Source organism: Rutidosis leptorrhynchoides, chromosome 8, assembly GCF_046630445.1.
Source record: "Rutidosis leptorrhynchoides isolate AG116_Rl617_1_P2 chromosome 8, CSIRO_AGI_Rlap_v1, whole genome shotgun sequence".
NCBI classification, from domain to species: domain Eukaryota; kingdom Viridiplantae; phylum Streptophyta; class Magnoliopsida; order Asterales; family Asteraceae; genus Rutidosis; species Rutidosis leptorrhynchoides.
In genome coordinates, this window is record NC_092340.1 from 97,926,732 (window position 1) to 97,942,961 (window position 16,230).

Consider the following 16,230-nt stretch of genomic DNA (forward strand, 5'->3'; position numbering starts at 1 on the left):
GTACACTTGGCGAGTGTGTATGTCCTCGAAGTATCAAACACCCGTTAAATGCTAGTGCAAATAGCACGATTGGGGATGTCAAACCCTATGGATCCATATCTAATATTCGCGTTCACCGGTTCAAAACCAATGGTTAAACGTTACCGTGCTAAGGGAATCTTTATGTCGTTATATAACCCACACATATGTAAAGTTTAAGTACTCGTGTCAAGTAAGTAAAACATAAAAAACACATGTATTCTCAGTCCCAAAAATAGTATAAGTAAAAAGGGAAGCTATAACTCACAGTGGATAAGCAGTAAAAGTCGATATGAAATGTATGCAGGTAGTAAGTCGGTCCGAAAGGTCGTCAACCTAAGTCAAAGGTTACTAGGTCAGTATGTTGTCCCAAAAGGTTAAAAGTGAATAAATTAAGTTTAAATGTCATCATCGACATCATCATTATCATTATCATTCATCAACACTAAGGTAAGTTTAACAAGAATAGAGATCGAAACAAAAGGCTGACTTCGGACAGCTGTTACGACCTCTATACAAATCAAAAAGATGCGTAGTCAGTGGCTATGGCTCGTATGTGAGTCCTCTAACCGCTGACCAATTTTCAGAACCTAACTCGTCTTCGTTTGACCATGGCGACGGTTTTAGTGCGAGTAGGTCAGAAATTTAGCACAACGTTACAAGGGCGTAGTGACTTTCGGAAGGCCATAAATCCTAAACCGTATATCGGATTAAGTCGAGTCCTAAATGACTAGTCATCTACTCGAAACGAACTATCTGAAAATTAATTTTCCAGAAGCACAGGAGTCTGATCAGACCCCAAAAACAGCAAACAAGTGCTCCGGTGAGGTTCTTGGTGCTTGATGCTCATCACGGTTCTCATTCTTGATGCTTGTAAGCTTCAAGTGTACAACTCTTTGATGTTTTAGCATCACTTTGACCAAGGTTCAACCATCAACACATAACTAAGAGTAAAATCTATCATTCTACAAGTTTTGAACATCAAGATTGCCTCTTTATTGCATAAATCCAATAAAGCTTCAACCTTTGTCCATTTTACACAAGTTCATGCATCTATATCATATGTGATGATGAAGACTTGATCTTTATCATCACAACAAACACAAAAAGGTTCCAAGTAAGTGAGATCTACAATAATAACTTAGATCTCAAGTATTAAGAAAATCCTAAGCTAGAAAGCTTGGATCTTTACAAGATTAATGAGACCATAAGCTAGAAAGCTAAGATCTTTAACAAAATAATGAAAGTAATGAGACCATAAGTTAAAAAGCTAAGATCTTTAACATAATAATGAAACCCTATGCTAAAAAGCTTGGATCTTTAATGTTCTTGAAGATCTTGAAGCATAAAGCTTGGATCTTTAAGATACATGAAGATTACAAACAAAAGTTTTGATCTTTATAACAAAACAAAGAAATTACAAGCTAGATCTAACAAGTAAATGAAGATTCCAAGCTAGAAAGCTTGAATCTTTCATGTTCTTGAAGGATTCAAACCCAAGTTTGAATTTATAAGATATAACAAGATCAAAAGCTAAAAGCTAGATCCATAAAATGATGATGATGATGATGTTGACTTTATGAAGAAGAAAAGAAGAAGAATTTAAAACTTACACTTTTTAGAGTGAGAAAGACTAGTGAGAGAATTAGAGAGTAAGTGTGTGTAATTTGTAAATGAGAGCAAGTGTGAATTGTGAGGAAATAGCTTGGTATTTATAGGAAATGAGGGTGGTGGGGAGGCTCCAAAACCGTATCCTTTGGGAGGGGACAAAGGGGACCAACTTTTTCTTTTTAGTTAATGGCTGTCTAAAGTTGGTGCTTATGTTAGGATCTCATGCAACATTATTAAGGATAATGCTTAACAAAAATGCTAGTATGTTCCCTCTAATAAATGGGCATTTGTCTTTCATTAATATGGGTCACTAACTTATTTAAATTGGGCTAATTAAATAGTCCACTAGCTAGTGTAGGGTGGGCTAAAGTCCAACAAGGTAGAAAGTCCAACAAGACTAACTAGTGTGCTCTAGTAAATTACTAAGCGTAATTAAGGATCCAAAAACCCAAGTAATTGTTATTACAAAATAACAATTAGTATTACGTAGTCATAATATTCTGATTATGACCAAAGTTAATCGTGTACCAAGTACATAGCTCGTTTCAAACGTCAAGTGACACCAACGGTCGTAAAAGCTTTCAGGGATCAAGTTAAGTGATTACACACTTAATAGCACGTTATAAGGTATTAATGAAAGTAATTAATCATTAAATAAGATCCCAGAGCATAAACTAGCTCAGTACACACATATACGCAGTTTCGTGAAAGCACAAAGCACAAAAGCAAGTCGAAAAAGCCGGGTCGTTACACATTGTAAAATAAAAATATAAATTTTGTACACCTTAAATATAAACGAAATATTTATTTAACCATAAACGAGTGCTATTATCAAACATAAAAATATTTTTGAATCTATATATACAATATATATAAATTTATTTTAAATACACGTTGCAGGTTATTTTATATAACTAATTCCAAATATAATCAAAAGGGAAATATTTTCTAAATCGAAGTGGACCTCATAACAGAGATCCGTAACAATCATGTTAGGTGCTATCATAATATCTTCTACTTCGATCGTTTGATAATATCCTTTAATTCCGTCATATAAAAAATATATTGAGACAAATACGTTTAATGTAAAGTATTATACACTTAATACATTGTTAACGTTTTCCAATTAAGATAACTATATTTAATATATACATATCTATACACATAAATGTTCGTGAATCATCGAGCACAGCCAAAAGTAATTGATTATATGAACACAGTTCAAAGTTTTTGAGATTTCAACATTACAGACTTTGCTTATCGTGTCGAAAACCTATAAAGATTAAGTTTAAATTTGGTTGGAAATTTCCGGGTTGTCACAGTTTGGATCTTGAGTTCTTAGGTTGAGCCATGGCTTGTATTCTTTTCTTTCGTGCATATCGTTCTCTTGTTTTATTTGTTTTACTTTCTTCTATTTTGTTTCCTTTCTTTATATATATATATATATATATATATATATATATATATATATATATATATATATATATATATATATATATATATATATATATATATATATATATCCTAAAAAGGATATAAGAGTAAAAATATTTGATGTATTATTCTGAAATACATACTTCTAACGTTTATTGTATATGGTAATCATAATTTTTAATGTATTGTGGCGAATGAAGAATAGGATGATGACAAATATGTATTGTCTTTGAATGTTGAATAACTTATTTGTACCATACATCTTTTATTGGAGATGATAATAATAGAGCGCAACTTGATGGTAAAAAACATAGAATGTGAACACGATTGAAAACTTGTTCATATATTGTTTCTATGTTCCTTGGTGATTATCGGTGGTTTTTTCCATTTGTAGGTCTATGGGATTTGTTGGTTAACGAAAATTCTCTTATGTTTTCTCGTAACGAACTTAAGATGAGTGTTCTTTAATTCATTGGTGTGTGTTTTCGATGGCTTTGATGACGTGTTGGTACGATCTCCATGGTCATTTCTTTTTTGAGGTGCAGTGCAAGCTACGGTCTCTACTAGGGATGGCATCGGGCCGGGTTTGGGCCGGGTTTGAATAATCCCGGACCCGATAAGGAAAACTAGTCCCAAACCCGGACCAAATACCCGACGGGTAAACGGGTTTATGGAGTAGTGGTGTCAGACGTCGCTTTAATGGATTTTGGCTCGGGTTTGGAGTTTTATTGGTTTGATGATGGTTGGTGTTTATTACGTGTTTAGTTTATTGTGTATGATTATTTATATTGTGGGTATTGGTTAGTTTGATCTTGTTATTTGTTTGTTTTAGCAATGTTAATGTTTGGCGTTCATGTTGAACCTATGGCCTGTTCAAACACAGACTGTGTGGATCTATAACATTTGTAACACCACTAGATTATATATATCTCTCACACACATACACATATGTGTGTGTGTATGTATGTATGTATGTATGTATGTATGTATGTATGTATGTATGTGTGTGTGTGTGTATGTATGTATGTATGTATGTAAGTATGTATGCAAGTATGTATGTATGTATGTATGTATGTATGTATGTATGTATGTATGTAGCTTGCATGTTAAACAGGGATGAAATACCTAACACTCGCTAGCATGTATGCTATTTTAAAGGCTTTAAGATTCTCTCCGAACGGTATTAGATGGCTTGTCACCCAACAGTTATAAAATGGTGTTGAATACTTGAGTGAAAATCAAATGCCGACATTCTGCGAAGTTACAAGACACTTTTGAGATGAAGATGATTTGTTTATTTTTATAGCTTAGATTGAATTAATGAATATTAAATATTAATATTAATATTTAAGAAAATTCCAACATAAATAAATTAAACGGAGATATACTTTGTACACGTTAGTGAAATTATTATTATTAATAATATAAATGTATTTTTACTCGTAGTTATTAATAATATAAATAAAATGGAAAGGTAAATGGTTAAAAAGGGTAACATATGTTATCTAAATTACTAATGAGTGTAATATGACGTTTCTAAATGTTAAAAGGTAATGTGTTTTTTAATTAGTCATCTTCTATATACACAACAAAACCTTTTCCTCTCATTGGTCCACCTCATCACTCCCCTCTCACAAACGTTACTGCTCACGGCTTTTCCCTTCCCCCTTTTTTTCTTTTTTTTTTCTTTAAATATAATTAGGAAGACATCTCTGCACTCACCTCTTCAATCACGACCCTGATATCTTCTTCGCTACCTTTTTCTTTTCATTATCACACCTAATTTCATCATATTTTATCCATACTTCTTCTTATCTGCCTTCAATGGCTCTGATCGCCGCTTTAGGGTTTATGTATTCCGTAAACCTATCGACTTAAAACCTAGGGTTTTTGGTTGGTTCATTGTTAGCGATTGATGTGCCCTTTTCAGTCGGTTGCTGTGCTAGCCGGGCAACAATATTATCGACGGCAGGCCTGCTATCGTTGTTATATGCACTATTACCTGAGCTTTTGCAGTGATTTTGGCTTGCATATTGCCGTTATAATACATGTCGGTAATTTTGTTTATTTATTTATTTGTTTGTTTGTTTATTTATTTATTTATTAGTTATAGTTTACGCTCTGCGCTTTTGGGGGTGATATGTATCACCTATTTTTCTGTAACCGTCGATTTGAGGTTTTCGTGTCAATTAATATTAGGTTTTCGTCACTCTGAGTCTCTATAGTTGATCTGAATCATTTTTTAGCTTTACGACTTTTTGTCAAAAGGAGTCAAAACGATGTTCTATTTCAAAAACAGAAAGTAAACTAACTTGCAGTTCAAAAACTTATGCAAAACTAGACTAATGTTTTGTTTTAATGCAAAGTTGTGACAGTTTCAAGAATCTAACTCCATCACTTATTAGTGTGCAATTTATTAGTTTTCTGTAAAGATATACCGCAATTTTGTGCTACGGATGTTATGGATCTTTGGGACTGAATATGCACCACACTTCAGAGCAGGTAATCATCCCTGCATTAATATTTGATTATGTTGTGTTTTCTAAGTTGATGTTTTCGGATGCGATTGCAGAAACATGGTGCTGGACAACCACTAATTTTGTTAATTCAAATAGGGAACTTGCACTTCATCAGATACTCTTTACTTCTATTTGAATCTCCGATTAAAAACTTGATTTGAAACTCCAATTAATTTCATCGGAGTTAAACAACGGCTGTCGCCAGATAAGATTTGTAACTCCCATTTGAATAAGTAAGTTCACCATATATTTTTGATTTTGCGCTATTTATTTTTAATTAATCAAATAACCCCGAAAAAAAATTGTTTCTTTCTTCTTTGTTTTTAGGTCATATATTAGCTGGAAGATATCGATTTGAACACTTTTTCAGGAAGTTTTTGATTTAATGATCTCAGATTGTATTTTTGATTTAATTGATGATCGAGTTTTTTTTTTTTTTTTTTTTTTTTTTTTTTTTTTTTTTTTAGAAAAAGTTAAAGTTTAACTTTTTGTCTATTGTAGGTGTTAGGGTTAGGTTTTTGTCGGAAAAATTAGCCTAATTTTTTTTATTTTATACATTTGTTTGTGTTTGTGATAGATCAGTCATCTAATGATTTATATATATATTTTTTTCAGATTTAATTGAGTTTTAAAATGGGGTTCAGTTCAGTATATAGGGTGTTACAAGAAGTATTTCCACAGGTATGGATTAATTTCTCATTTACAGTTTTTATCTTAAATTTTTACATATTTTAAATAATCATTATGCTTTTGCTCATCTAATATACATATAATTCTGTATCTATATTCATATATGTATGTATATATTGGTATTTATATATTGGTATTTATATGTTTTGTAAGTCTTTTGTGCAATGGCAGTGTTTTGGAATAGAGTTAGGGATCAATTTGTATTCTTATTAGAATACATGTTACCTTTGTTTATATATTTTTATATATAAAATCTTATATCTATATCTATCTTTTGTGTAGGTCTATCTATCTTTTGTGTAGGTCGATTCATGATTGCTGAAAGTTGTGGCTATTGAACACAGTAAGGATGTTGATGCATCTGTTACTCACTTTCAAAAAAGGAAAATCTAGAAGGTTTAAAGCCCTCGAAGTCTTCCTTAATATTGAACTTTTAATTTTTTATATAAATTTCTAAGTTTGGCTATGTCGATAGCCCATTTGTAAGGGTATGGTGTATGTATGGATTTGATATGGTTGTCTTTTGAAGCTTAGGCGTTATGTAAACGCAATTTATGATGTAACTTAACTCTATAACCAACACCTATGAATCTACAATGATAAATTTTCAACGGTATAACATTTTGCCAACCGTAGTGTATAAAGAATAAGCATCACTAAATCATAGCCGCGTAGCGCGTACCCATTATTTTTGCTCATAATTGATAAGAATTTAAAAATGTATTAAATTTTAGTAACATTATCCGGCTACACTTGTCATGTAAACATCACGTAAACACTGAGTCATCATTTTTTTTCATCAATATTAATCATTACATTATTTTTATTAGTCATTTTCGTATTTTATGTTAATTTTTTTTAGCAGTTTAACCATTTAACATTTATACATTTAATTTTCATTGAATCCTTTAATTTAACTTAAATTAACATTTAGTATGAATTACGAGTCCGATTTAATAGTGAATCACGTGTCCAATTGTAAATATAGATTGTCAAATCGAACTTGTGATTCACTTACAATCACTTAATTGGAATCACATGACCCGTAATTCAAACTTACACTGTATTTGTAATTCACACTAACTTTTAACTTAAATTCAATATGAGAATTTCGATCAAAATTTAAATGTATAAACAAATGTTTAGTGGTCAAAGAGTTCAAAAAGTTAATACAAAACATGAAAATAACTAATAAATGTAATGTAATCTTTATAAGGGTGCTCCCAACGGTGGTGTCTACCACCTCGCCCAGCCAGTCGCCTAGGTGAACGCCGTTGGCAGCACAACGCCTCCGCCCAGGAAGCCGCCCAGCACCCCGTCTCCTTCTTTGTGCATTCTTGTCATATTTGAGGAATGAGGACGAGTTTTTTGCTTCTTTTTTTTTCTAATTTATTTATTTTTTTTGAAGCACATCTATGATGGTTTATGTAATGGTTTGAAGATGCAGATCTACAGAGGTTGTGATGGATTGAAGCTGAAGATAAAAAGTGATATTTTTAATTGTGGGTCTCACAAGGTTTTGTGGCTAAAATTGTTTTGCAAAGTACATGTATTTTATTTTTAACTTTTAATTTAATTTTAATTTTAATTTTTTATTTACTTATTTTATTAGATTTTTATTTTATTGTATCTAATCAAATTAATTTTTAAGTTTTTAATTAAATGTAATTTGATAATTAATACTTCTTGTAATATTAATAATAATAAAAGTATTTTTAGTTTAGTTAAAATAATTAAATGTGAGTCCTAATTATTGTGTGAAAGGAGTGTCACTGTTGAGAGTGTTCAGTCCTGAAAAAGAAGTGCTGATGTGGCGTTGATGTGACAGATACTTTCTAGAGGACTAAGCTGTCACCATTGGGAGTACTCTAATTGTAAAAATGTAAAAATGATTACATGATGATGTCTACATAGTGTTTAATGGTGATGACCTATGAATCTATTCTAGAGATTTTTATAAAACAAATGAAATGAAAGGAAAGAGAATGAAGGGGAAGGGATTGAATAATTCTAATTTAGAAGTAAGAGATAAAGAGAAAATTACACTCATTTTCTTTCTTTGTGAAATTAAACTTTGGAACACCATTGTAATTATATTTTTCTACCTTTTCATTCCTTTGTCTTTCAACAACAACCTAAGTGAGTGAGTGATAACGAAACATTATTACTCCAATTTTTTATTTTTTTACGATTTTAAAATTTAAATTATTATACAGTAATTATTTATGGGTAAAAATTAAAAAAGAGAATTAACTTTTTTAACATTTTGGTAATTTAGGTAACTTACCATTTGGGGACTAATTTTTAGCTGACTTCGGTCATGAAGTTCTTCGTATACAACCCCAATTCAATCCCTAATAATACTCAAAGCTCCATTACAATTACCATTATCATTATACACGTATTATTTTCCGGCGAATCACTCCATTTCTACGGTGGATTCACCGGCGGTTAGGTCGTTATATTACGTCATTCGTTGACCAATCGTGTAGCCGCTCCACGACGATTAGAACAGCATTTTCAGGTAATTTAATTTGATTTATATTTATATGATAATTAAATTAATTAATTATTTGCTCTTGATGTACTTTAATGACTTCAATTGTATTGATTTGTTATTATTATTGATTGATTTACAGATGAGCCACTTATTGGATCATAATTCAACTGGTTATCGTAAGTTTTATTTCCTCCTTAATCATTTAGTAGCTAGTTGTTTGAACTTAGTTTAGTTTACAAGTTAAAATTTGAATCTGAACCTTATTTTTATTCTGGAAGCTAAAATTATTACTCTGGCATTCTGCCAGTGGCAATGCGATTCTAGGATCAAAACTCAATGGGTGCCGAAATTTTTGTTTCCGGTACTAATTATATCTGAATGTTATTTTAGTGGTTGTTTAACTTAAGAAAACTACAAATTTGATAAATAAATGTGGTCAGAGTAGTTAAATTAGTGCCGGTTTATACAATTTATAGAAAACTATTAATTTAAAAATTATACGGGTCCCGTAGTTAACTTTAGTGGTGTCCTATATAATCTTGTAGTGTTTAATACCAAGACGATAAATAGGCATTTGTTAGGTTGGAATAGAAGGCCGAAATAATACTTTTTTTATCTATAAAACCGATTCCAAAAGGGGAATGTAGTTTTTTTTGGAATATATATAGAGCAAGAATCTATTTTGTTCAGCTGGTAGTGAATACAGCTGACATACTTGCTTTTGAAGACTTAATTTTTTCTATATTTTGAAGTTGAATCTTTCTTCATTGCTCGGTTAAACAGAGAATGAAAGCAAAGGTGTGGAGGTTTTCGTTGGGGGTTTGGCACGATCTCTCACCGAAGAAAAGGTTCACAAGGTTAGCAATAATTTCAAATTTACAACATTGATAAGTTATATTTATAGCATACACGGACTTTGTGTTGTTTCATCACTTTGTTTATGTGACTTTTAGCTATTCTCAACTTGTGGAGAAATTATGGAGATGCGATTGATAAAGGATCCACAAGGAGGTTTAAAGGTGTTCTATTTTGATATTTGTACGCTGTAGCTTTTATGTGACCATGTATCATAGTCTGTAAATCTGTAATTGTCTGCCCATGTATTTAATTGTTTATTTGTTTGTATTTATAGGGATTTGGCTTTGTACGCTTCACAACAAAAGCGGCTGCCGATAAAGCTCTGAAGGACTTAAACGAAACTATGGTAGAGCTTAATCTTAACCAAGTTTACCATTGATTGATAAAAACAACTTGTGTGTATCTGAGTGTTACATTTCTTTTGTAATGTTATAGTTTCTAGGCCCTAGTAGAATCACATAGAAGTATAAATTGTACATTTACATGTCCCTCATGTTAACATTACTGAACATGATTTGTAAACTTGCAGTTGAGTTAATATCAAGTTCTCCAGAAATGGAAAATTATGAATAGAAGATATAGTAACAGTTTGGCTAAATGTTAAAAATGTCAAAAAGCTTATTGCTTTGTAGAAAATAAAATTCTAGATTTCAAGTATTTAGAATACATTATTTTGGGAACCTAAAAAAATTAGTCAACGTTTTTCACATATTTGTTTCAGCTAGAAGGGAAAAAGATTGGCGTTTTACCATCTGCTGGACAGGATACATTATTTTTGGGGAACCTTAACAAAGGTTTGTTAAGATTTCATCATGAAACTGTTAATTTGCTCGTTTAAAATCTTTCAGTTCCTGTTGTCTTAGTTAATTTTCTTAATTTAGGGTGGAGTGTGGATGATTTCAATAATGTTGTCCGCCAGGTAAACATTTATTTGTTTGCAGCAAGCCTTTTCATATATCATAATTTTGTTTCTTTTTTTTCTTCCTGTTTTTAGTTATGTTATCAACTAATGTATGTCTTCAATTGGACGTGTATAGGTTTTCCCAGATATTGTATCCATTGAGCTTTCACAGCCCGATTCTAACAACAAATTCAAGAATCGAGGCTTTGGTTTTGTGAAGTTCTCATCTCATGCCGTAACTCACGAGACCTTAGTATTCTAATTATTTTTTATGATATAAATTTTCTTGCTTTTATCAAGCTTGCAAAGAGCTACCGGTTGTTACCATTGGCTGTAAATTTAAATATTTACTTCAATTTTAATCGCAGGCTGCTGCACGTGCATTTAGGGCTGGTTCTATGCCAAATTTTGTTCTTGGTGGTTCTTGGCATCCGTCTGTTAAGTGGGCTGAGGTTAATCCTGAAGTTGATGAAAATGAACTGGCGAAGGTGTTCATCTAAGTAATTTAATAATATATGTTTTTTTTTTTTTTTTTTTTTTTTTTTTTTTTTTTTTTTTTTTGTATTATGTGTTGTACCTTTACAAACAAACGTTTCATTTTCCAGATAAAAATAGCATTTGTCCGTAACCTACCCTCCGGTACCGATGAAAACTACTTGAAGTTACTCTTTGCCCCATTTGGACAGGTCAGAGTTGCTGCATGTTATATGCAATTGTTTTTTTTTTTTTTTGTTTTTTGTTTTTTTTTTTTTTTTTTTGTTTTTTTTTTTTTTTTTTGTTTTGTTATTGTAAATCTTGAGGGCTAGCACATTCGTTTTTTAGGTAGAAAAAGTGGTGGTACACAAAAAGGGCAATTCTTCAGTTGGATTTGTTCATTTTACTCTGCGATCAGTAAGTATTTAACTTCATTTGCATGTAAATTTGTCTTTTTCATAATTCGCCCTGAAAGTGTTCAGGGTTTCTTCTGCTGTTATCTCAATTTCTAACTTTGCTTCGACGTGTAGCATCTTGATTTCGCGATAGCGCAACTAAATGACAAAATCGTCCAAGGGCCAAATGGCGGTCCGTCAGTTAAATTACATGTAATGAAAACTTCTCCAAGTTATTAAGTTTTTAAGTTTTTAGCCATAGCAGAAACATATAGATATGAGATTTAATCATTCAAACTTGTATACATGATGTAATTAATAGGTTGAAGTTGCAAGGCCGATGGACAAGAAAAGGAAAAGAATTCATGAAGATCAGCAAAGTATTCAGTCTCGTGAGATTTTTAATAAATTTCAACCTCAATTTAACGAGCCAGTCTTGAATTCCTCTAATGGCCACGAAGAGACATTTCAAAAGGTTTATTTGCCTAATTTTCACTTTCTTTTTTATAGTTTCGGGTCGCACCTATTTTCATAGTTTCGGGTCTACACCTATTTCTTTATATGGGAATATCTGCTTCTAATTTGATATCTCCTTTTCTTACTATTAGGAACTTGTAGTTGCTGATTCACATGAAGCTGCTGTTCTAATGTTGCCCGTTGCTGTCAGGGAGCGACTGCTACGAATCTTGCGGCTCGGTATTGCTACTCGATATGATGTATGTTTTCACTTTTAAATTCTTACAGGTTTAGAGGCTACTCATGCAATCCTTATGAAATTGTTATCTGTTTGTTGCCAGATTGAAGTTAAATCCCTAGCTAATCTAGCAGAACTACCTGAATCTAATGCCATATTAGTTCTTGATCAGGTTAATAATATGCATACAATTAAATCTCCTTTATTACAAAATAAGTAACACCCTTTTCTTCAGCTCTAGCTAAACTGATCATGCCATGCCTTTCTCTGCAGTTCATGTTATCTGGAGCAGAGCAACATGACAAGGGAGCATATCTTACACAATTAATTTCTAAGGTATATATTTAGTCTCGTAGGTTACAGATTAAGTTCTGGTTTTATGGCTCTAAAAGATTGGAAAAGTCGCGAGACGAGTCAGTCGGGACTTTGAAACGACTAGTAGGTCGAGTTGGACGTTGATTTCTAATAATATGTATTTAACATATATAGTACACATAAATATATGAAACATAAATATTTCAAACGTAAATAATTCAAACATACGTGTAGGCACAAAATCTGTGTATAAAAAATATTAAAATTTGACCAAACTTTAACCAATCTTGATTTTGACCGACTGTAACCGACTCAGACTGACTTTGACTGAATTTGACCTGACTTTTTAGCGTTGACTGACTAATTAGACGTTTTTGAGCAAAACGGGACGGGCTAGTCACCAAACCGACGCCGTTTACAACACTGTGGCTCTAATTATTTCATATTATCAATAGTACCAGGTGGACAAACTTGGATCAAATCAGTTACCTTTAAGCTTGCAAGGATCAAGGGATACTACTGTCAGGGAATCTGTGGGGCTCACCAATCGGGTTCAAATTCCAATCGTTGATTCTCTTACCTCGCATGTTGACCCAAGTGCACATAGGTTCGTTTTCATCATATATTTCATACTCCGTAACATATATAATGCACATCAATATGTATCAAATCTTGGTGACAAAATTACACCGGGGGTCCCTGTGGTATGTTCGGAATAACAAGTGGAGTCCAAAAGATTTTTTTAACCTTGGGGGGTCACTGTGGTTTGCAATAGTTACACCGGGGGTCCAACGGCCTAACGTCTGTCTAAATCTAACGTTTTTGAGCCTCATGACTTGCACATGAGGGTGATTTTGTCTTTTTAATTCCTTTTACTCCTTTTAGGTCTTACCTGCACCCATTTCTTCTTCTCTCTACAAAACCCCACAAAATCTTTTAATTGAACAACAACATCATCATCAATTTTCAATCCTTTTTAACAATCGATTCTCATCAAAATCTTCATCTGTTCATCTTATCTACTTCATCTCATCATTTCATAAAGCAACAACGAAATCTATTCATCTTCATCCTCGTGTTCTTCATGCTCTTCAGGTGAGAATGCGGAGAACCATTGTTATCATCGTTCAAACCTACCATCACCATTGTTTTATTTTAAATCGGATCAAATTAGGTAGAACTTCTCAAATCAAGTATTAACTTGGGTTATAGCTGTTGTTTTAAAATAAAAAATTAAGTAACTTAAACATAAACTCATATATTCAGTAACGTAAATTCAACTTCAGTAAACATAAACTCAAATTCAAGTTCATCAAATGACTATTTTAATGAGTATTACATAACTTAATAACAAAGTAAACATAAACTTAAATTCAGAAAAGCAACACAGTTAATCTGGGTTTTAATACATGAGGAATATGGGTTGACTCCGTTCGTTTTGTCGTCAATATTTGGGTTACAACACCGCTATCGTTAATCACCATCAGTTACCATCGTTGATGCCGATCTAGACACAAAACCCAGATCTATCACTTTCGATGTCGATGCTGCCCTATCACAACTTTAAAGCTACAATCAAACAAAAAAGTAGAATCGGTCATTAAGATCTAAAAATAAGACCTGATTTCTTCACTCCTTCACGTCGTATGTGGTTTTGGAAGAATGGATCATATTTCTTCACTGGTTCCCTCTCCAAGATCTGATTCTGAATCCGGCTTCATTCTTGTTGTTAGTGTTATAGCAGCGGTGGTGGTGGTTACGGTGACTGCGGTGGTGGTGGTTACGGTGACGGCCAGTGGTGGAGAAATCTGGAGAAAATAGAGACCAAGGGTTTGATATCTATGTGTGATTTAGTTCTAATTGAAGAATTGATAGTTAAAGGGGGATTTAGAAAGACGATATGGTTTCAGGTAATTGATATGGGTACAGGTAATACTTAAAACAAGATTAATTGAAGAAAACAAGATTAAATGTAAGGAATAGTTGCAGGTAAAACTTAAAAGGGAGAAAATGTATTAAAAAGACGAAATTACCCTCATGTGCAAATCATGTGACACACGTAACGTTAGAAATACACAGACATTAGGTAATTGGACTCTCCGTGAAACATTTGTATACCACAGTGACCCCTCAAGTCGAAAAAATTCTTTTGGACTCCGGTTGTAGTTTTGAACATACCACAGGGACCCCCATGTAATTTTGTAAATCTTGATTAGTGAAATTGTTCATTTAATCGTGTATAATTCAGGTTGGACAGTTACACATCTCGTTATCCTTCATTATATCCAGATTATCGCCTATCAAGTCACGCAAGTGTTGCAAGAACAGAGGAAATAAGTCCTCAACATATGCACCAATTACCAGTATCTTTATCTTCTTCTACAACTGCTACATACAATCGATATACAGAAAACTTATATGGTATATATGCGAACTTTGAGGAGATGAGTCCGAACCAATCAAATCGAATCTCTGGTTCATCTTCAGCAGCTTATAACCCAAAACCTGTGCAAGATTCTAATCGAATACCAGCTTCTTCATTAGGTTATGGAAGGGGTGGTTCGGATCCTCAGCTTACACCATCTGGTGATCGTCAAGCTACTCGGCCCCAAATGAGATTCGACCCATTTACGGGTGAACCGTACAAGTTTGACCCGTTTACCGGCGAACCCATCGTTCAAGAAAGCTTGCCTCCGCGTACCAACTATGAAAATTATTATTAGTGGTTTCTGGCTGAATTTGAATGGCGTTTCGAGTTGCTGCTTTTTATGTTAACCGTAAGAGGTGTATGTTTTAGTGACTTAGTTCTAGGGTTAAGCAATGTACATTAATGGAGTTGTTTTCAATTATTTATTAATTAACATAATATCTCGCAAGAATTTGGATACTTAAGCTTTGATACCTCCATAAACTTCCCATGGACTAGTAGGAATGAACAATGTTAACCAAGTAGTTTTTATAATATAAGTTTTTGCAGATTAGTGTTCTTGGATCATTCCTTTTAAGATGATAGATTTGAACAATGAAATATGCATATGGATTTCTATGTTACACAGGGACACTCATTTTCACCATATGACGGTTTTTAGAGTTCTTTTAGACTTTGAAACCGTCGATTATGGGTTAGGTTTATAACGAATCCGTGATCATATCCATCGTTTGCGCTACTATTTCACCGGGTTGAATGGGTTCTCAAGTCCGGTGGTTACGTCCTAATATCTTTATAGGTCTCGTTCAAATATTATTAGCAGCATATCTTAATGCATAATGTAAAAAACATAAACGCGAAACTGAAATGGAAACCGACCCATTTGACCCATATAAAAGCTGACCCATTTCGACCCAAACCCATTTGATCCTTGACCTAACCCGACCGACTTGAAGCAGTGAACTAACCACGTATCTCCAAGTTTCAACTAAAAATCATGGTGGGAGATATTAGTTAGCCACAACTTTAAGCTTATAAAGGACCAATATTTTCTATCTATAGCCGATGTGGGACGGGTTGTTACAAACCTCCCCACTCTCGTCAGGCCTAAATATTATCAATACCTAGGATCCATACCTCAAGAGATGCACGAGCACTGTGCACGTCACACCCTGTAGCGACCCGACCAAATCGTCATTGACGGCGCCGACTACTTAGGTCCCGTTACGTGGTCGTAGTCCCTATATGAGACTCGTTTGACCAAAATTATGTCGCATTCTTTTGAAACGTATCATGCTTGCAAAGTTTAGTTTACAAAACCGTTCGACGACAAGTTTAAGTTTACAAGAGTATAAAGTATAAATGAAATAACTTGCGACATAATTAGTTTAAA

General features: G+C 33.1%; 1 protein-coding gene and 1 long non-coding RNA gene across 4 annotated transcripts; both read left to right on the forward strand.

Moving 5' to 3' along the window:
* The first annotated feature begins 4,802 nt into the window (after positions 1 to 4,802).
* LOC139862731 (uncharacterized) lies at positions 4,803 to 6,878 on the forward strand. The gene is made up of 4 exons (XR_011764263.1): positions 4,803 to 5,565; positions 5,636 to 5,815; positions 6,198 to 6,263; positions 6,555 to 6,878. It is a non-coding gene; the product is annotated as an uncharacterized lncRNA (long non-coding RNA).
* A 1,729-nt stretch (positions 6,879 to 8,607) lies between these two features.
* On the forward strand, positions 8,608 to 15,288 carry LOC139862257 (uncharacterized). 3 transcript variants are annotated; one of them, XM_071850827.1, is made up of 18 exons: positions 8,608 to 8,796; positions 8,912 to 8,948; positions 9,556 to 9,629; positions 9,726 to 9,791; positions 9,905 to 9,976; positions 10,352 to 10,424; positions 10,512 to 10,549; positions 10,668 to 10,784; positions 10,900 to 11,019; positions 11,137 to 11,217; positions 11,354 to 11,422; positions 11,536 to 11,613; positions 11,723 to 11,875; positions 12,009 to 12,116; positions 12,198 to 12,266; positions 12,368 to 12,430; positions 12,865 to 13,016; positions 14,658 to 15,288. In XM_071850827.1, the coding sequence occupies exons 2-18, from the start codon at positions 8,912 to 8,914 to the stop codon at positions 15,130 to 15,132; spliced, it is 1,845 nt and encodes a 614-aa protein (XP_071706928.1). In that variant the 5' UTR covers positions 8,608 to 8,796; the 3' UTR covers positions 15,133 to 15,288. The 3 variants fall into 3 exon arrangements, with proteins under 3 accessions (XP_071706928.1, XP_071706929.1, XP_071706930.1); XM_071850828.1 differs by having other exon boundaries at positions 12,871 to 13,016; XM_071850829.1 differs by having other exon boundaries at positions 10,668 to 10,766.
* Positions 15,289 to 16,230: the final 942 nt, after the last annotated feature.

Excerpts from the sequence above, each read along its gene's own strand:
- LOC139862257 (XM_071850827.1), top strand. The coding sequence starts at position 8,912 with ATGAGCCACTTATTGGATCATAATTCAACTGGTTATC. Across the intron at positions 9,792-9,904 it reads ATCCACAAGGAGGTTTAAAG|GGATTTGGCTTTGTACGCTT; the intron begins GTGTTCTATTTT and ends TTGTATTTATAG. Across the intron at positions 12,117-12,197 it reads GTATTGCTACTCGATATGAT|ATTGAAGTTAAATCCCTAGC; the intron begins GTATGTTTTCAC and ends GTTTGTTGCCAG.